Source organism: Protopterus annectens, chromosome 9.part0 (genome assembly GCF_019279795.1).
Source record: "Protopterus annectens isolate FY-2018-M chromosome 9.part0, PAN1.0, whole genome shotgun sequence".
Lineage (NCBI taxonomy): Eukaryota > Metazoa > Chordata > Ceratodontiformes > Protopteridae > Protopterus > Protopterus annectens.
In genome coordinates, this window is record NC_056743.1 from 1,612,741,969 (window position 1) to 1,612,764,468 (window position 22,500).

Consider the following 22,500-nt stretch of genomic DNA (forward strand, 5'->3'; position numbering starts at 1 on the left):
TCTCATTCCTTGCCTGCAACAGGAGTTCCTTTGGTGGGCAGAGGCATGTCACCAAAACAAGAGACTGTTATTCATTCTACCCCCTGCCACCCAAACCCTGACTACAGATGCATCAGACTATGCTTGGGGGGCCCATCTGGCAGGGAGATGCATTCAGGGCGAATGGAGCCCAAATCAATTGCACCTACATATCAACTAGAAAGAAATGCTAGCTGTACAGAATGCTCTGATAGCCTTCAAGGACTTCCTTCATCCAGGACAACTACTGATAAAGATGGACAACACCACAGTTATGTGGTACATATGCAGGGGGGTATCCATTCCTACCCCCTTTGCAGACTAGCCATGGCCTTGTGGAACACAGCCTTGACTAATACATCTTCAAGCTCAATTCCTGCAAGGAAAGCAAAATACTCTGGCAGATGACCTAAGCAGAAATCTTATGGACCCACACGAATGGAAACTGGATCCACAAATCTTCAGCATGTTGACGTGAAAATGGGGGAGCCAAGACATAGATCTATTTGCCTCTCTCCCAAAACTACTAGTTGGATAAATTCTGCACAAGATCTCATCACAAAAAAGCTTGGAAAGTGGATGCTCTATCCTTCAGCTGGAAAACCTATCAGTCTATGCCTTTCCCCCTCTGCTCTCCAAGGTTTTACTAAAAGTCAGACAGGAAAAACCAGAAATGATTCTGATTGCTCCGGACTGGCTTCGCCAATACTGGTACCCACTTCTAAGGAATTTGTCACACCTTCCTCCGTGGTACTTGCCTCAGACACCTCATCTATTGTCTCAGCAGAACTATCAAATTCTGCACACTCAGCTCCAAACTCTGCAGCATGGCTTATCAACTAATTTCACCAATCACATCGCTCAGTAAACCTGTGATGAATGTCATTTTGGAGGCTAGAAGGCCTAGTATTAGAAAATCTTATGCTGATAAATGGAAGAGATTCTGTGCTTGGAACCAAGCACAATTAATAAACACAGCAATGCCCAATATTCCTCAGATTTTGCAATATTTAACTGAGATGCTTCACAAGGGCCTATCTTTTTCTTCTATAAAAATCCATGCCTCTGCCATCTCGGCTCATTACAACACAGAGCCTCCTCTCTTTTCTCATTCCCTGCTAAAGCAGTACCTCAGTGGGGCCAAAAATTTAAGACCTCCCAGGAGAGCACCGACTCCTGCATGGGACCTCAATTTTATGCTGGAAAAACTCACACTACCTCCTTTTGAACCAGCTGCTACTGCAGACATTAAATTTCTTTCTTGGAAGACAGCCTTTCTTTTAGCAGTCACTTCAGCTTGAAGGATTTCAGAACTACAGGCTCTCATGGCAGTGGAGCCTTTCATTATCTTTTACCTGGACAGGGTGGCACTCAGGACCAGTCCTTCTTTTATGCCTAAGGTGGTATCCAGTGTGGCTGTTAACCAGACCATTCACCTGCCAAGTTTTTTCCCAAATCCGCAGAACAAGGGGGATTCATTGGATGTACACAGACAACTACGATTCTACTTAAACAGGACAAAATCTCTAAGAAAGTCTGAGCAACTACTGGTGGCATTTGCTGCAGGAACAGAGGGGAAGGCTATATTAAAGCAGACTATTTCAAAATGGATAAGCCATTGTATTAGTTTCTGCTACATGCACCATAGTAAACCTGTCCCCAAGGGGATCAGATCCCATTCCATCAGGGCTGCATCTACTTCTGCAGCCTTTCTCAGAGGGGTTCCTACCAGAGACATTCTAGAAGCTGCTACTTGGAGCTCAGTTCATACGTTCACAAAACATTGCTATTTACCTATCTTTTCTAAATCCAGGGCAGACTTTGCCACTGCTGTCCTGCAGGGCCGTATAGCTGCTCCTAATGCTGTTTAATTCCATCCTCCCATCCATAGCTTTGGGATTCTACCCAAATGTAATGACTGCAACAGTGAACCATGAAGAATATAGTACAGTTGTGTACACTTACCATAAATGTAGATGCTCGAGTGTATTCACTCTTGCATTCCGGGTTACCCACCCGCCAGCCCCCTTTCTTCTCTATTATTATACCTCTACTTTCCTTCACTATGCTCAAAAGCCTTTGTGGTGTATTTGTTTTTAGTTGGAGGTAAATTGTTTGTGTTCTAAAATACATGTGTATATATATATATATATATATATATATACATATATACATATACATATATATATATATATATATATATATATATATATATATATATATATATTTGCTCCCCATTTTGGGGGCACCTGACTTCTGGGGCAAGAAAAACTGATTAAAATGGCGTTGGCTGCATGTTTTATACCCCTGACGACCTGATGTCATGCATTCACTTTGCGAAAAATAAATAAATGTTTTTACTTTTCCTCCAGGTCAGCATGACCTCCACATTGGGGTACAAATGACTCACTCCTCCTTAGAAAAATGCTTTATAGTAGTTGTGACAATGTGAGGTATTGCCATCTATGCCAGGGAGAATAGGGTAGTACATGTGTAACATATGCCAGCATAGTTAGTTGGAGGTTTGAAAATAGTTTTTTTTGCCATTTGACTATCACACTGACTTGTACAGATGCTTGTGTTAAGAATGTATCAACAGTGTTGTTATAACAGGTTAAATGTTTGTTTAAACAAATAATCCTGGAAGGGAGGAGAAGATGTTTTTGAAATTGTTCTATAACTTTCAGATACGCAACAGTTCTTAGCAAAGCTCTGTGTGTGTATTGTACCAGAGTCAGGTGATCAAATGTGATGTCATTCTATAACCAGCACTGAGAGGATGGAACTCTTACAGTAGCTTGTTTTGTTTTGTTTTGTTTTCTTTGGAACCTAATATAAAAAGGTCTATATCAGTTATCACAGTCAGTTGTTGTAGTTCAGGTCAGTCTGTTAAGAAGCTCATCACCTTGTCTTGTGGAAGTAAAAATCTAAGCATCAAATCTTGCCTTGCTAGGAACAGTTATTCTTTAGACAGTCAGGAAATACAGTGAGATTAGATGAGTATTGTTTTTCTGCATCTGTTTGAATTTGTCCATCTTTGTTATTTTTATTTCTCCTGTGATTGGAAACTCTGGTGTTTATTGTACTTAAATATTTAATATTGCCATGTTTTCTATTTTATTATTTATTATTAAATATTTTATACCTTTCATTGTGGCTGATGTTTTAGAGAATACATTTATCGTCTTGAGAGTATCTGTGCTTGTTTTAGTGGCACTGTGGCCACTGTAAAAACCCTTGCTGCTTTGATTCATAGGTAGGTACTAGGCTATTGGCCAAGAAATTTATTTTCCTGTGTGTGAAAATAAAATACCCATGTGTGGGTGTGTCATCTACTTGGAATTGGGGCACAGTGCTCCAAAGTAAGTCTTGTTTGGGATCTGGAGAGACAGAGGGTCTAGCCTCAGGTCAGGTGTTCCCTGTGTGCTCTTGGGGAAATTGTGCTTGATGCAGAGAACTGCAGCTTAAAGTACTGTGTAAACCCATTTCTGTTTTAAGTGATAGCCTCTCACTAGTTTCAATGGTAAGGGTTGAGGTTCCTTGATTACTGGCCTGGAGTAAGTTGGGTGACAATTTGTAAAGCCCTTTTTTTACATGTTTGTGAGTACCTTGATCAGATTATTGTCACATATTCAGTAGATAGCTTAAGTCAGTGCAACGTAGTGTGTGATTAGACATTTTATTGTATTTGTTACTGACTACAGCCAGCATGCATTCTTGCTGAGTTCTAAAGTTGAGCAGAAAGTATGAATAATACATTTTTAGGCATACAACTACCCTAACAGTTTACAGCATAACATTTTCTGCATCTGGATCTAAGCCATCTGTTGGCTTATGTAACATTTCAGTTGTTAAACAGATTGTTTATCCCTGGGTCGCTGAAAGTTTGTGTAAATGAAGCTATTGTAGGATTAGAATGTGTATGTTTATTTAACATTATACAAAATGCCCTGTAATGGTATTGTGCAGAATGCAGAAGAAATTAATAGTGAAAATGCTGTGTGAAAAGATTAATGAATTAGACAATCCATATCTTTCTCTCTGTATATTTTAGATTTGATTTTTAAAAGAATGTATTGCATTTAAGGCTACAGTAAGTGACAGTTTTAATGTTAATGGCCTGCTGCACATATGAATAGTGACTCATACAAGACTGAGCAGTAACTGAAACCACATTATATAATCACTTATAGTCATTAGATAGGTGATATGTTATGTAATCTTTGTAATTCCATTAAACTTGACACTTTCTATATTAAGTATAATGTGTCAGTTTAACATTGTGACTTAAATTTTATAGTCTAAAACTGGAGTGTTTGTTTTGATGTTCAGGAGTCCTATGCATGCATAATCTCTAATGGATTTCTTACTGTTTTTGAATAACATTTACAAAATGAGTTCCTTCCCCAAGTAGGTAATTAAACTAACATTAATGTTCAGTTTTCTATGATACTTAACATACTTTTACATCTTTACAACAATTACTAACATGTAATAATGGTCATGACTGAAGGCAAGCTATATGGGTTTAAATTATTTATTCTAAATTTATATTTTTATTAAACACAGCTTTAATGTAACCCATTTCCAAATGCCAGATATTGATATGCTAGAAGAAGACAATAAAAAGTTCCAACAATATGTACAGATGATGCCTCTTTTGAAGCTTCATTGTTTAATTTCTAGAACTGGAGGCTTTTTGTCACAGCAGAACAGATACAGTGCATTCTTTAAGTAGGTGGAATAAAGAAACTTTCCATTTGGTAGGAGTAGAGATGGTGGTTGTGGTAGACAGTGCAAAAGATGGAATGTTACAGAATGGAATTTGTTTCCTACTTTTTAGGCATTATGTAATACTACTTTAATCATTTTTTTGCAGGGGATGGCTTGTTGGTTGCTAATGGTGACAAATGGCACCGAAATCGAAGGCTGCTAACTTCATCTTTTCATTTTGACATTCTAAAGCCTTATATGAAAATCTATAACACCACTGCACAGACCATGCTGGTAAGGTTATCTTTATGTACCTTAAGATACCTGGATCTTCCTTATAAATCTGATAAACTAGTTCCTTGTGAAGCCCCTTAATGTCTCCTCTTCTATCATGCATTTCATTTTGCCATAGATTAAGTCTATTAGTAAATAAAAGGAAAAATATTCTAGCGTCTTGTGGAGAGCGTCTTGAATCCAACCAGTGAGTTTATAGATTTTTCCTTTGTAATTGCATTATGCAAGTGCTATAATAGGGAATGGTAAACAGGTAATTTGCCAGCAGCACAAGAAATCTATTAATGGACTTAACCCCTCTGCCTTTATATTGCTTGGAACTGCTGTGACCTTTGAGAAGGAGGAAGGTTCCATTTTGCAGTGTCTTAATAAGCCCTCACCGAGATACCTTTATTAGAGACATTCTTTTAATATTTTATCTTTGGAGTCAGTCATGGACTGCTCTACCACAATGCTTACTCTTACAAGTACTATGAGGAATTCATCTTTGTCTATGTTGATAATGTTTTTAATGTTGGTCTTTTATGATTGAACTTTATGTATAAATTTTGCCTTGATGATGCTAAGTGATACATAAAGTATTTCTGCTTTTGTACTCTCTGTCGTAAGTTCCTGTGTTCCCTCATGTAAATGTTATGATGGTAACTCCCTTAAGTGTTTTCCCTTTTTTTTTTAATCACATTTAATACTACACAGACTCTGTGGCTTGGATGACCATAGATCATGAAACTTAAATTTTTTCTGCAAATTTCAGTAAGTGCAGTCCATAGAAAATATCTAAGATTTCAGTTGGTGATAGTAGGTTTAACAGCAGCTATGAGTACTTAGCTTCTCAGGATTTGTATCTAAAGATGCATTATATTGTCTTCCACTTTCATTAAGACGAGTCTAATAGTGACAGCCTGCTCAAGGAAGTTGTAACCCTCTCTATCCTTCTGATTGAGTAGCTCTTTACACTAATGGCCACAGTATAAAAGCACAGTCAGTATTTTAACCACATAAGAGAATTTTTTTTTTAGATAGACCAGTATTTCAACATTCCCAGACTTTTTCTGCCACAGGACAAACAGTTGTAAATATTTTGCTTTATGCACATAATTGAAACATTGTGAATACCTCTAGCAAGCCAGTACTTCAGGTTCTAGTAATTATGTTTTTAATGGCCCCGTATGCAAGACTAAAAATGAGGAAAAATCATATGGCCAGTGTTTCGTCTTCTCAACCAATCCTCGGACCCTTTGAAGCAGAGATATTGCCATGGGTGGCCAGACATGACAAACTGACTTTGTGAGTGTTGTTCTTTCCCCAAGATCTAATCTATCTCTCAATGTCTTGTACTTTGACTTATGCTGGGTGAGTTCATCTAGTTATAGAGTTTAGGGCATTAGGTCCTTACCAAATATTGTTATCTGCGTTATTATCAAACAAATGTAAAAAATGAAGTCTGGCAGTTAGTCCAGAGGATTAAGGTATTGACCTGTTAAAGAACTAATTCCAGTAGTCAAGGGCAAAAGTTTCTGAGCCCTTCCACCTCCATTGCTCTACTGCGGTATTCTGAGAAAGTTGCATGACCAGACAGTGCTCTTGTGTCACCCCTTAAAAGGAACACTTGTGTCCAGTGGTCTTACCTGTTTGACAAATGTATGAAATAAAACATAAATAAATTAAATAAAAAAATTATATCACTGTATTTGGCCTTTGGCATGCCAGGACCAATGTGAAAAACACTTTTGGTAAACACAGATAACTCAAAATAATGCAATATTTGAACAAGCAGGGAGGTACCAGATTTTATCCTATATGCAGTGAAACAAAGAATATTTTGTATTGGACCATCATTCACAGTATAAATCATTTACCTTGTAAGAAAACAAACTCCTTGGCGCAGCTTCTAATTAGAAACATGCACCTGACTCACATATAGCATCTGAACAGAATATTTTACACTGTAACATTTCACCATGGGTCCTTGAGGGCAGTACTAATGGACAGGTTTGCCACTGTGAACACTGTTAAGAATCAGACATTTTGCTCCATCTGACTTGACCTGAAGGCACAGATAAATGTTTCCTTCTTCTTGGACTTCCAGCATGCTTTTGGCTTTCCTCCCAGTTACTTTGATTCAAAAAGTGCTACTCATAGTCAAGGCATACTGATCAAACTTAATTCTTGTTAACCAAATGATTCAGAGAAGCATAATTTACTTTACTTTTATAGGCATACTTACCTGGCCATATAGCATTCCTTATGGAAAACATTAATGAGATTGCAGCCAGGATCAGTGAGATCTGTGCTATATTACATTTTACAGTCTTTTTTTTTTCCAAAATCTCTATTTCAATTTTCTTTTTTTCCAAATAATAACAACAATACAATAACTCAAAAACACAAATAAACAATATAAATACATATCTAAAGAAAACAGACAATCTCGTTCCGAGAAAATTATACATACATACACACACACAACATATATATATATATATATATATATATATATATATATATATACACGCAATATATACACTAGAAGTCACTACATCGTCAAGTAGAGTATGAGAAATCTTATGTTCATTTGGTCTTATAAGGGATAGTAGAATGGGGATAGCCTATATAAAAAGTAAAGATAGAAATTCAACCATTTATTTGTATAGTTAGGGAAAATATCTAGCTACGCATATACTAAGAGAAGGGGGAAGATGCAAGAAAACTGGTTATACTACATTTCATTTCTTATTAAAAGGTTAGCTTTCCATGTCAATTTGTGGGTGAATTTTATTTGTCAAGAATTATATCTAGTAAGTAACCCCAATATTTTTGGTAATAGCGTTTGTTTTTTGTTTTTGAATAAACTAATTTGTGAGATGAGATATATTTGATAGCAAGATTGCTAAAATTGTCCCATGTAATTGGGACATGAACTTCCAATTCTTTGTAATAAAGAATTTAATAAGGGCACGCATCGTAATAAAGACTTGTTTTAATACTTTTGGAAGTTGATTGATGTTAATGTGCAATATAGCTGCCTTCCATATAAGGGTTGATTTTTCATATCCCATCTTCTCTAATCTTACTCTCAAGGAACACCATAAGTTGTGCATCTTAGTACAGTTCCATATGACATGCAAAATATCAGCTGTTTAATCCGGACAATGGGGACATATAGGTGAAAAGTTAGGATTGAATTTATTTAATTTAGATAAGGTATAATATAGATTGTTATTTACCATAATTTGTGTATATAATAGCTTCTTGAAAGGAATGAATTTGATTGCATTTTCAAAGGCTAGTTTCTTATTTTTTTCAGTCAGTGATTAATTTTTTGTTTACCAATAGTTTGAAAATAATAAAGAATTCTGATGTTTTGCGCTCATTACAATTTTATAAGTCCTAGAAATTGTTTTCCCTTTAATCACAAGATTTCCAAGTATTAATTTAACTAAATTTATGTTCTGTAAGTCAGTGTGTATTTGTGAGAATTTAGCATTTATAAGATGGTGAAGTTGGTTAAGGATAATACTATATTTCTTAGGAAGTTTGAGTTCAAGTCTCATTTGCCCTGTGTTAGAGTCTTTCCATTGGTAATTATCCCATATTGTGTAGTCTTTTATAAAGGGGTAGTTTTAGATTTACGGGTTTATTATTTATTAGTAGATTAGGATTTAGGTGTAACGATTGTATAAGGGCAAAAGCGTCAGCTAATTGCAATGATTTAAATAGTGCTGTAAGAATCATGTTTTTAATTAGTGGATGTAGATTCTTCTTGTATATGCTAGTCTGGTTTAAATTTAAGAATGGTGGGGATTTGATATTATAGCCAAGGGATTTCAACTGTTCATACCAGATTTTGGCACACTGAGGTGACCAAGTATTTATATATGAGTCATAGTTTATTATTTGTATTAGTCTGTAGAAAGTAATTATACTATAATAAAGCTTAAAATCAGGCAACCCCAATCCCCCCCTTAACTTTGGCGAGTACAAGTTTTCCATATTTAATTCTGGCAGATTTGGGATACCATAAGAATCTTGATATAGCTTTTTCCATGACAAGGAAGAAGTTTTGGGAATATTTGAAAAAGTAGCATTTAATTGAAAGAGTATTCTTGGTAGAAAATTCATCTTGACAACACTAGCTTTTGACAGTAGAGACATATTGATGTTCTTCCATCTATCAATATAGTTTTGAATAGTTGTCCATGTACTTAGGTTATTGTTTATAATATCTTTGAAGTCTGAAGTAAATAGTATTCCTAGATATTTTATCTGATAGTTTATTTTGATCTCACTCACAGGAAAGTACAATTCCTTATGACCTTCAGGATTGAGGGGAAATATGTGTGACTTGTTTAAATTTAAGTGATAGTTTGAAACTAGTGAGAACTCAATAGCTTTAAGTATTTTGGGAGGTCAGTAGTGGGAAGTTGGAAGTATATATTTAAGTCATCGGCAAAGGCTGAGTATATAAGATTTGTATTGTGGATTCTGGGAATATGATGAAAGTTTTTTTGTGAAATAAACAGAAAGAGGGGTTCTAGATAAAGATTAAATAGGTATGGCGAAAGAGGACATCCTTGCCTTGTACCATTGGATAAGAGTATAGGGTTAGTTATATGTTTGTTTACCTGTATAGTGGTAGAAGTTTTCTGATACAGAGCCTGGATCATTTTAATGAATTCTTGAGGAAAACCATATAAAGGCAGTATATTAAAGAGAAAGTGTAAGTTTACTCTGTCAAAAGCTTTGGTTGCATCTACTGTAAGGGCATATCTGAGGCATTTATCACTATTAAGTAGTCTTACAATGGTATCTAAGAGGAGGGTGTTGTCACTTGTTTGTCTGTCATAAAGCCCATTTGTTGTTGAAAAATAATAGAGGGGAGTATATTCTTAAGCCTATTTGCTATAACATGGGCTAATATCTTAAGATCAGTGTTTATGAGGGCTATTGGTCTATAATTTGCTGGATCTGTTGGGTCAGAATGCAGTTTAGGAATCTTTAGGAAAAGAAAAGTCTTAGAGTTATTTAAGTATTTGTCTGTTATACCATATTTTATTATATAGTTGAAAACTTTGGAGATAGGTTCCATGAATAGCTTTTAAAAATCAGATGTGTATCCATCAGACCCAGGAGATTTACCTAGTTTTAGTTTATTGCAGCTTTTATCTCTTTTAATTGTAATGGTGATTTTAAGAGTTTCCTTTGATCTTCTGTAATTTGTGAAAAGTGTACATTATATATAAAATCCTCAAATCTGTCTGTGGATGGTGATAAGGTTGATAAGGGTATATTGTATAATTTCTTATAAATATCTTCAAAAGCGTCCAATGTATCTTGGTCTTTATATTTTACCTGTCCTTCAAATTTTATTTCTTTGATCCTAGGAGGTCCACTTTTTATGTTAATTAGTCTAGCTAGGAATTTTGATGGTGTTTGAGCCCATTCTGAGTATTGATATATTGACCTTAATTCTAAGAAGGAGATATTTTCTATATAGTATGAGTAATTGTTTCTGCCAATCAATTATTTTTTCCTCAAGTTCTTTAGAATATTTTTCCTGAAGTTATAATTCAGCAATGTTTATTTGATACTCTAGTTCATTCTTAAGATTGTTATATATTTTTTTGAGCCATGCAGATTTTTTAATAATAATACCCCTGATGACCGCCTTGGTAGCCACCCATTGTATGCCATATGGAATTTGAGTGTATATAAAAGTTGGATTAGGACATTCTGAATTTCTTGTGTTGTTTCTTGGTTTTGTATAATTTTAGGATTTAACGTCCAGGTATTGAGATAGGAAATATTTTGTTTATGGTCTTGAAAGTTTATTAAAAGTCTAATTTTGGAATGATCTGAAAGAGTTCTAGGTGATGCAGCATAATTTAATTTGCTAGAAAGGAAAGCAAGGGAAATTAGAAAAGCATCTATCCTGGACCAAGTTTTATGAGTGGCTGAAAAGAAAGTGAATCTTGATATTGTTTTATCATATTGAAATTTAACATAAGGATCAACTAGTTCAAATATATTTTGTAATTCTTCAAGTGATGTAGTGGTAGATTGACTGTCTGTTTTTATTATGCGATCTATCCTTATTTTGATTTAGTAAAGCATTCCAGTCCCCACCTACAATAAACAGATGATTTGGGTATTTGGCTAATATAGTAAAAATTTCATAAATGAAGAGCTGTTGATATGAGCAGGGGCTATATATATTAAGAAAGAGTAATGGTTTGTTCAAAGAATGATATTCAGTAGTAAGTAATACCCATCTTCCCTTTGAGTCAGCTTCATAGGATGTAATCTCTCCTTGGAAGGATTTATTTACTATAATGGCCACTCCCCTGGACAAAGAACTATAATTTGCAGCAACTATTGTTTTAACCCATTTTCTTTTCCGTTCCCTAAAGCAAAGTTGGTCATCTAAGTGAGTTTCTTGCAAGAAAGTTATATCAGCCTTAGTTTGGTATGTGAGAGGTGCATGATTAAATTTCTTTTCTTTTTATCTACCATCCCTTTAACATTCCAAGAGTCTATAGTTATAATTTTTTATTAATATTGTTGAAGTTTCTCATTAGTTGATACTCAAAAATACAGTTATAAACTTTGTCTGTTAGTGTATTTATCTTAAGAATAAATGTTGTGACTTCTATTCTCCTAAACTCTAAATAGGTGCCTAACCACCCATCCCTCTGTATTAATAAATGTGCATGAGTTAAGAAACTAAAAGAAACTATTATTTTTAGCAACAAGGAGTAAATATTTATCAGAGGGATGTCAATAATACCCATACTGTTCCAAATGCGAACAGTCATCAGCTAACAGACTGTGCCCATCCCACTCCTTTTGTTATTTATGTACTGCATATTCATTTTCAGACTTCTTAAACATAGTATGTTAATTGTACCCTTAGATATTATATAGAGAGAAAGAGAAAAGTAGCTTTTATAAACCGTTTTGTAGTAACAGCAACATATTATAACTCTTAACATTTCAAGAGTTATTAAAGAGTTTACAAAACAATATTTTCAAAAAACAAGTACAATATATGAACATTTAAAGAAAGCAGCACTTTAAAATTCAACAACAGTTGCATTATTCTTGCTAACAGCAACTAACTGTGGTTCTTTAAAATGTATTGGAAACTTCGTTTAACACTGCATGCACAAGCCGTACAAGCAAACCATTGTGAACTCATATATTCTTAATTAACCAGTGCCATCTACTGGACAAACGGGGAAAAAAAAAGAGAAAAATGTTTTTGTACCTTGCTCATAGACACATTTAAAAGTAACTCAATGGTTATGCCAGTAGAATAATGATTATACATTTTAAATATTTAAAGAAGGCAGCACTTTAAAATTCAACAACATTTGCATTATTTTTGCTAACAACAACTAACTGTGGTTCTTTAAAATGTATTGGAAACTTCATTTAACACTGCACTAGCAAAAGCCATACCAACACATCAACTGTGAACTCATATTATTAATTAACCACTGCCATCTACCGAACAAACAGAGAGGAAAAAAAAAGGAGAAATGTTTTTGAACCTTGCTCATAGACACACTTAACAGCAACTCACTGATTATGCCAGTAGAATGATTATATATTTTAACTGAAACTACTAATGTCTAGTATTTACACTACTTAAACTATTATATCCCATATTTAAATGTAGTTTAACACTCCTTTTTTTGTAAGCTGTAAATGCACTTTAAAGTAATTTCTCTATGCAGTCATTGTTAGGTAGCTTTCCAGCCTTTAAATGTAGAAGGCAGTTATAAAAAAAACAGTACCTTAAGTATTACAGTGTAGCAAAAACGTTTTCTTTACAAGCAGGTAAGCAGAGTTATTTAGAACACATTCCACATCCTTTTGCTTGAAGTTTCCCATAAGAGTGGTATATTCTTCTGTCCTGTAGTTCTTTGGAGCTGTAGCACTTGTTTAGCCTTCCAAATGTTTTTGGATCAAAAGATATGAAAAGAGTTGTCTCAGGCAGGATTTACTTTGAAGAGACGCAGAAAGGTGGATTTTGCCTGGTCAGGTGTTTCCAGGGATATTTTTTCTTCTTTGTAATAAACTGTTAAAGTTGCAGGATATTTCATTTGGAAACGAATCTTATTTTCAATGAGGTAAGTGCAGTATTTACTGAGTTTCTGTCGATTTTGTTTAATTTCTAAAGGAAGATCTTGAGTAATCGTAATTTTATGTGCTCTCCATGTAACATTCTTTTTAACTTTATAAGCTGACAGTATCTGTTGAACATGCACTGAATTAAACAGTCTGATGTAGATTTGTTTTGGAAGATCACTTGTTTGTGTATGCTTTATAGCTCTGTGGGCTCTTTCAATCACTGTCTTATCCAGGAGATCTTTATTAGTCAGAAGAGAGCTTAGTATTTCTTTTATTATTGGAATAAGTTGTGAATTATCAAAGCTCTCTGGAATACCTCTTATGATAAAATTATTTCTCTGACTTCTAGCTTCCAAGTCTAGCATTTTTTGCTGTTATTCTTTAATTATGGTGTCATTGGTTTGTGCTTTTTGTTGCAGTTCATTTATATTTAGCTCATTGTCTATAACTTTAGCTTCATTTAGTTCTAGCCTAAGCACAATTTGGTCCAGAGTAGAGTCAAATGTAGCTAGCTTATGAAAGAAACCCTGCACTTCTGTTAGTAAAGGTTGTAAAGCAGTTTTCAGATCCTCCAGTGTTAAAGGTTGTTCCTATTTTAATCTTTGACACATTTTACCAGCTTCTTGTTGTTGCTTGTTAATTGTTTGCCTTTTAGCAGTGATTTCTTTCTATGGAGTAGTAATTGCAGACAGTTTGTTTTTTATGATTACAGTTTCCATCCGATCTGGCTGATTCTCCATTAATCTTGTATAGTTAGATTCCTAGTAGTAGTGCAGAATTTTAAATGATAAGTCTTGGTATGAAAGTTGTTTTTCTTCTTACGTTCCTCTTATTAGGCCTGTTGGTCTTGAAGAATCCACACCATGCGATTCAGGACTCTCTTCCCAACAAGTAATTATTTTTGCTTCAGAATGAGAGAATTTTTGAAAAATAAAGATGAAACAAGTAAGTACTCATATTTCTGCTTTAATCCATTGATGATTGGTATAGTTTTCCCAAGTGATGCGCTGGTTTCAAGTCAGATTATAGTATAGGAATGCAGGAGGTACACTGTCAGTGTGCTTACAGGCTGTCCACCAATTTGGAATCCTACAGTTTACAGTCTTGCATGTTTGTGCCTATGGATCTGCTTCTGATTCCAAATAGAAGTCCTTGGTCATCCGATATGCAGCACATTGTGAATGTAGCTAGAAGACAGTTCTCCAGAAAATCTTACTAACGAAACCTGATGAGATTCTTCATATGGGTTATAACGTAATTTGTAGAACAAATAATCTTTTCACTTTCCAAAACTTTAAACTACTTACACCATCTGTAAAAGACATATTGCCTTAATCTTCATTAAAGGCCTACCACTCTGTATTCTCTGAGTGCCTCCCAGCTCAGTAGTTGAACTATCTTTGTATTCTGGAATTAAATGTTTGCTCTTAACTTGGCCATTCAGCAGGCTGCCCACACAGATCAGAATACCTTCTGGTTTAACTCTTTTCATGTCATAGAGTTAAATGTTTTATGTAAGGCTAGCCTTTTCATCAGGTGGCCCAGAGACCACAATCCAGCCTGCCAAAGCATTTCATCCAGCCATAGCGCTCAACCTGGAAACATCAAAAATCTGAACAAAGGCCCACGAAAATAGGTACAAAACTGTACAATGATTAAAATAAAATTTGTATTCATAATTATGCAACACCATCCACTCCAATGGAATTGTGGGATACTGACTTTCAAATGCAAACTGACAAACAGACAACCAAAATATGGCCCCAGCCAGACCCAGACCCTGTAGTAAATGGTAATGATTTTCACTGGGAAGGGAGAATGAACCTTAGGATTTTGTTTTTGGTGACCCACTTGGGTTTTGTGGTAAAAGTAGGGCATTTAATGGTAGGCAACATCCAGCCCAAGTTAACATAAACATATATGTATGTGTGTGTGTGTATATATATATATATATATATATATATATATATATATATATATATATATATATATATATATATATATATGTATATATATATATATATATATATATATATATATATATATATATGTATATATATATATATATATGTCACTGTCTTAATGTCGAAACACGATTTATCAAAACCATGTTTCGGCAGACACAATTTAGCGGAAGTGCATTTTATTGAAAATGCACTTTCGCTAAATGGGGAGTGGGAAATTAAAGAAAACATGCAGTTTGCATGCACCGTTAGTTGTAAATCAACATATAGTGTTGATTTACAACTAACGAAGCCATCACTGACATCATGGTACAGTGGAGGATAAGAGAATATTCCCTTTTTCCCATGGTAGTGCGATCTCGGAGTGAGAATAATAAAGTAGGGGTGTGGAGGTGCAGGGGGGCTTGCCCCTCTGCATAAGACTGTTTCATGTGATTTTTCTCTTACGTTTTTTTTTTTTTTTTTATGTTGATTTCTTTAGTGAAAGTGCATATTGTCGACTGTATGCACTTTCGACAATATGCACTTTTGCTGAAGTGTATTATCGGAAACACAATTCAGTGGATTGTGTTTTCGATAATATAGCAGTAACCCATATATATATATATATATATATATATATACATATATAGTTTTTTTTTTCACTATTTTTGTAGTATTATCCCACCTTGTGTGTGTGAGAGAGAGGGAGAAGGTTTCTGTATCTCTTTATTTCTCTGTCCCTGTAAAGTGCAGTGCAGAACTGTCACAGATTCATTCAGAACCACCTCCCCCCCCCCCCCGTCCCATCATCAGGCTTCACAGAACAGGACTTTGGCAATGCATAGTACCTCTTTGTTGGTCGTTTTTGCAATGTGTACGTCATTTTATTTTTTAATTCAAGAGAACATTGTTGTTTATCTCACAAAACCCCATGAATGCAATTCCGCAGACTGTTAAACTAGAAAAGAAAATGAAACCGGCACCAGGCTTAGAAGAGAATCTCCAACTTTAATACAGTATAAAACACTTGAGCCCCTTTCATCAATCACCCCAGCCTGAAAGTTAAGATTTAATATTAGGTGACTAATTTGTTTTTAGAATTATTATAACATACATTTTGTATGGATTGTGTATTTAGAGATATATGTATTAAATAGTTTTGTAGTGAAGGAATTAAAAAAAAAATATTAGGTACAAATTTTCACATGCTGCATGGAAATTAATTGATTTGAAGTAACTTATTGCATATTCAGTTGATTGGTCAGCTAATTAATGACAGTGTATTTACGTTATATAGTGTGTGTGGTTTACAGTTTTGAAAAAGTCCTTGTGGTTCTGGATTATAGTGCTCAACTGTTTTATACTGTGCTAAAGTCGGAGATTCTCTTTTACAGTTGGTGCTGGTTTCTTTTTCTTTTCTTTTTTTTTCAAAACAGGTTTATTGTTTTAACATATAAGAGAAATATCATAACAATTTTATACAAGTAATTAAAAATAGGTATTATTATAATATTCAACAAAACAACTAAAGTATTTACAAAGACATCCACTACAATCAGATCAATTATTTAAACTAAAATACCATGCTATTGAAATTAACATTTTTTTAACAAATTTTGTAAATTATCCCATACAATAAAATAAGATGTTTTTCTATTTGTTCTAGTCCTAATTGTGTTTATTTCCATATGGCACACTATATTCATAACATTTTTAAATTCATTGAACGAAGGAGGTGTATCTGAAATCCAATTTCTAGTTATTATTTTCCTAGCCACTGCTAGAATAGACCATAACAAGGGAAGCTTAACCTTTTTAACACTTTGAGGTGCAGGTGCGTTGAATAATATAAGAGATTTAGAAATAATGAAATTATCTGTAAAAAGAGCCTGCAAAAATTCATTAACTGACTTCCAGTATTCTTTCAATTTTATACAGTCATAAAACATATGAGCCCAGTCAGAATTAATTTCTACATTACATCTCTTACATAAATTATCTTTATTATTTATTTTATTCATCATCAAAGGTGTATAAAAAGATCTATGTAAAAATTTCCATGTATAAAGTCTCCAGACAATGGAAGACGTAGTTCTATAAGCAGATTCCAATATATATTGTTTATCTTGTTGATTTGGTGGGTCCCCATTAATAGAAGTGAAATAATTCCAGTATGAATCTACACTGTAAAAAGTTTCTTGTCTGATAACTTTATGTATGTATGAAAGTTTACCTTTATCAGAAACTTTATGTTGTAAATTTAATATCAAGTAATCAATCAGTGTTAGAATAGATTCTTTAACAGTTATAGACATTAAATCTATTTTATTAATGAGATGTTGTCTAAAGGTCTGAACCTCTAACCAGCAAGTTTCTCTTAGATCAAATTCTTGTTTTAAGAAATCTAGATTTTTAACTTTATTATCAGATATCAACTGATACCAGTACTTTAGATCATTATCTATAGCTAAATGAGTTCCTTCAGAAGTAGATGACAAAACCATACCCTGAGTATACATTATAGGAAATACAATAAAATTCCATTCCCTATACTTAGGGTGTATGAATATAAAGTTACGATAACTAATAATAATATTTAATGGGTAACAAACCATATGTTTAGGTGTAATAGATGAAGTACAAAATTCCTTTAGTAACCATAACATGGAGTTATTTGCAATCATATTTTTATGTGTTAAGGAGATTTTCATGGAGTGTATACTAATTAGCTCCCAATAATCTTTCCATTTTGTGACATATGACTGATCTATTAATAAAGTAATAACTTTTACAATAGAAGAGATAGTATATAAATTAAAGTCTGGAAAAGAAATACCCCCTTGAGACCAGCTATTAGTATGTTTCTTTAATGCAATCCTAGGTCTATTAGGTGCCCATAAGAAATTTAACATTAGTGTGTTCAGTTTCTTGATAATTATTTTTGTAGGTGGAAGTATTATTGATTGTATTAAGTATAAAATCTTGGGGAATATTATCATTTTAATAATTGTAAGTCTCTCCTCCATAGTAAAAACATATTATTCCAGGTATTAAAAGATTTTGTATATTAAGAAAACAGGTATTATAATTATAATATATAATAGATTTAATATCTTTAGATAGTATTATACCTAAATAAGTTATCTGACCTGAATTGGGTACATATTTAGTAAAATCACTAATGAGAATATTTTTTCGTGTATATATAGGTAGTATTTTAGTTTTTCTTCATTGAATATTAAACCAGAAATACTTTTAAAATTCATCATGTTATCAAATAGAGACTGTATAGAAGAATTAGATCCTGCTGATGTAATTAGAACATCATCTGCAAAAGTTGAATTTTGGATATTGTATTTTCATCTATTTCAAAACCCTCTATGTCAGTACTGTTTCTGATCAAATTAGCCCAAGGCTCCATTACTAAAGTGAATAATAGTGGAGAAAGTGGACATCCTTGTTTTGTACCTTTAAGAATGGGTATTTTTTGTGAAACATATGTTCCTACCTTAATATAAGCCAATGTTCCTTTGTATAAATGTTCAATTAGATTTACAAATGCATCCGAGAAGTTTGTGCACTTCATTAAGGTAAACAGATAGTCCCAACTTACTGAATCAAACGCTGAACTTATATTAAGACTAATAAGTGTTAAATCTTTCTTTTTCCTATTTGCAAAATCTATTAATGTTAAAGTTCTTCTTATATTATCAAAAGTATTTCTATTTACAATGAAGCCTGTCTGATCTATATCTATAATGCCGGGAATGATTGTCTTCAATCTATCAGCAAAGATATTCATAAACATTTTATAATCAACATTAAGTAATGAGATGGGCCGATATGAAGAACATGTAGTTGGATCTTTATTAGGTTTTAAAATTGGCGAAATAAATGTATATTGCCAAGATGGGGGGGTTATTAACTCAGTTTGGGCCAAAATAAAAACCTTATGTATTAATGAATATGTATTTTTAGAAAGGATTTTATATATCTCTGGTATAATACCATCATTACCCGGTGCTTTGTTTGATTTAAGCTTATTTAGGTTCATAGGTTCATAGGTTTATACTAGGCTATCTGCCCTAAGGCATTTATAAGCCTAGCCCAAATTATTGTGGCTTACGCCACCCCTTATATGAAAAAATACTGTGCCCATTAGTTTGTTGTGCCTCTGTCCAGCAGTGACCCAGAGATGATTCCCGGGGTAAACCTACGATCTCCCATCCACAGGTCTAGATTTCTCTTGAACAGAGTCAGCGAGGTGCTCTGCCTCACATGGACCGGGATTTTATTCCACAGCATAGGGAGTCTCTGAGTGATAAATCTATCCCTCCAGCACGTCCTATTTATATCCGTGCTAAGGTTTAAGTCGCTTGCTCTAGTGGTTTTGGTGGATTTGGATTTTTTGAGGTGGAGCATGTCCATTAATTCCGGGTTGGACATGGCCTTGTATGTCAGGCACATGTCACCTCTGAGCAGACGGTATGCGACTGAATAGAGCTGGAGTTTCTTCAATCTGGCAGCATATGACAGATTTTGGAGTCCTTTTATCCTTTTGGTGATGAACTTTTGGGGTCTCTCCAATTGCTACAGATGTCGGGTGAGATACATCCCGAATGGGGCATTGTACTCGATCATTGGTCTGATAAGTGAAGAGTACAGGGGAACAATGACCTCACTAGATCTGGATGTGAATCCCTTCATGATCAGGTGGGCAATGTAGAAGGTCTTTCTAACCACTTTAGCAATGTGAGTGTCAAAAGAAAGGCCACTGTCAACCTGGGTCCCCAGGTCCCTGATAACCTCTTCTGTGCTTAGTGGATTGCCACCTATATGGTAGCTTGGGGTTACCTTGTTTTTCCCGAAGGGTATGACTATACATTTTTGGCGTTTAACTTCAGGCCATGGCTCTGGCACCAGCTATCTGTTTCCGTGAGTCCCTTCTGAAGGATATCCGTGTCCGATGCACTTTCCACTATGGCCCAGTTTGCAGTCATCTGCAAACTTTGTCAGCCAAAGTCCTCCCATGTTGGCCTGTACTTCTGAGAAGTAGATGCCAAACAATAGGGGGCCAAGGACCGAGCCCTGTGGGACACCACTTGTGACCGGCTTGGAGTCTGACACAGCGCCAGCAACTCTAACCCTGTGGGTTCTGTCCTTAAGCCAGTTTGCAACCCATCTTGTGACATATGGGTTTACATTTAAGCTGGTAAGTTTTTCTACAATACCCGAGTGGGGTATTGTGTCGAAAGCCTTTGCAAGGTCAAGGTAGGCTGTATGGACTGCCTTTCTCTCATCAATGGCCTTGGTGACTATTTCGAAGAAGTCGACCAAGTTCAAAAGGCATGATCTTCCCTTGACAAAGCCAAACTGGCTCGGGTCCAATGTCAGCAAGTCCCCTATATCTTTGTTTATGAGCTCCATTATGATCCTCTCCATAGCTTTGCAGACTAGACTTGTTAAGCTTATGGTGCGGTAATTACCAGGGTCCGTAGAGGCGCCACCTTTGTGGAGTGGGACCACAGTTGCCGTACGCCACTCCTTGGGCACGTATCCTGTGGTAAGGCTGAGATTAAACAGCTGCCTTATGTGCGGGTTTAATTCCTCATTTAGCTCGTGTAGCACACAGCCGGGGACACCATCCAGTCCCATTGATGCTGTGTTTTAGCTTTAGAGAGCAGCTTTCACCTGCGCATTTGAGATGTCCGGGAGGCTACACTCGGCTGGGATAGTTATCTCTCCTTTAGGGGGGGAGGGGGGGGTGAAGTTTGCACTGAACTTGTCTGCCAGTATGTTGGCAATGTCTGTGGGTTCAGTGATTTTTTTATCATTTTGGACTAATTCTGAGCATATCTGTGAGTTTCCACCCAGGTTCCTAACATAGCTGAAAAAGGCCTTATGATTGTCCTTTGAATCCATGGCAATTTTTCTCTCAAAATTGGCCTTAGTTGATTTTATGAGTGCTCGTATTTTTTTACTAATAATGATCAGGGGTGACTTCCCTTTTATGGATTTTGTTCTATCATGTAATAGCTTTCTCCTCTTATTGTAAAGTTTGTTAATGGCTGGGGTCCACCAGACTGGACGTTTGCCCTTTGTGGAAAGAGTCTTGGTTTTATTTGGGATTGCCTGATCCATGCAGTCCTGGAGGTGTTCATAGAAGGCATTTGTAAGGGCTTCCGCAGCTTGGGTTGTGGTTTCCTCTGACTCAGGGCCTTGAAGGATACCACACCAGTCTTGAGTAGTGTGAAGTTTGCTTTAGAGAAGTTCTTCACTATGGTCTTTTTTGTTTGGGGTGGGGGCGGGATGTGGATTTCCAGTGAGATTAGTTTATGATCAGATCTCACCAATGAGGGATATACTTCCGGTGTGGAGCATTTTGTCCCCATGTTTGTGACAATGAGATCTAGTATATTTTCTCCTCTCGTGGTAACAGTGACTAGCTGTTACTTGGCATTTGAATTTATGAACTCCAGGAACCGTTGGGCTAGAAAGTTAGGGCTTGAGTAATGTTCCCAGTCTATATTCGGGTAGTTGAAGTCACCCAATATGATGGTGTTTGGAGATACATTTATACCCTCCAGTGTCTTCAGGAAGGCTGTGTGGGGTTCCTGAGTTTGAGAGGGTGGCCTGTAGCATGCTACAATTTGTAGAGCAGTTTTGCCTATGGTTAGTTGCACCTGGATGGTTTCCGAAGCTTCATGCGTTGCCACCAACCTGGAGGTGTGAGTATCCTTTATGAATATGGATACACCTCCTCCTTTTGTGGAGTGGTCCGGGTTTTGGGGCGGAGCATGATATGAGGTAAAACCTAATAGTGCGGGGTGCTCTCAGGAGCCTTGAACCAGGTTTCAGTTACAGCACAGACATCGATGTTCTCCATACTGAGAAGGGCCTCGAGTGCGTGCATTTTGAGATTTAGACTTCTGGCATTGAGCAGCATTACCCTCAATTTCTTCCCATTTTTGTTTTCTAGGGTGGTAGGTTTAGAATTTGAGCCTTGCCTAAAAAGGCACTATGGGGTGGCAAGAGCCTTAGCCAATATCCGGAATCCCAGGGGTGACAGGTGCAAGCCGTCCCTTGAAGCAGCGTGGCTTGTCAAGCATGTCATCCCAGGCAGACAAACACTGGATCCCCTTTGAATGACACCAGACATTAAGCCAATTGTTAAAGCTGATCATCTTGTCTCTATATTGTGGCATCATTCTTGGTGAAGGAAGGATACTGCTCAGGGTTAGGGTCATACCTGCCTGGGCTACATAATCAGAGAGCTCCTCTATGTCTCTTTTCATGTAGTCCAGGGAGGTATCTCAGGTCGTTCACACCAGCATGGACAATGACTGTGTCATATTTGTACTTGCCGTGGAGTGACCCGAGTGCTTGTGTTATG

The 22,500-nt window shown here is 35.6% G+C and overlaps 1 protein-coding gene across 1 annotated transcript in view; it reads left to right on the plus strand.

Moving 5' to 3' along the window:
- LOC122810728 (cytochrome P450 4F3-like) overlaps positions 1-22,500 on the plus strand; it is a 3,229,861-nt gene that overhangs the window by 591,510 nt on the left and 2,615,851 nt on the right. The window contains exon 5 of the mRNA XM_044082292.1: positions 4,898-5,025. Coding sequence (XP_043938227.1) covers positions 4,898-5,025 — 128 coding nt within the window. The remainder of the gene's footprint in view (positions 1-4,897; positions 5,026-22,500) is intronic.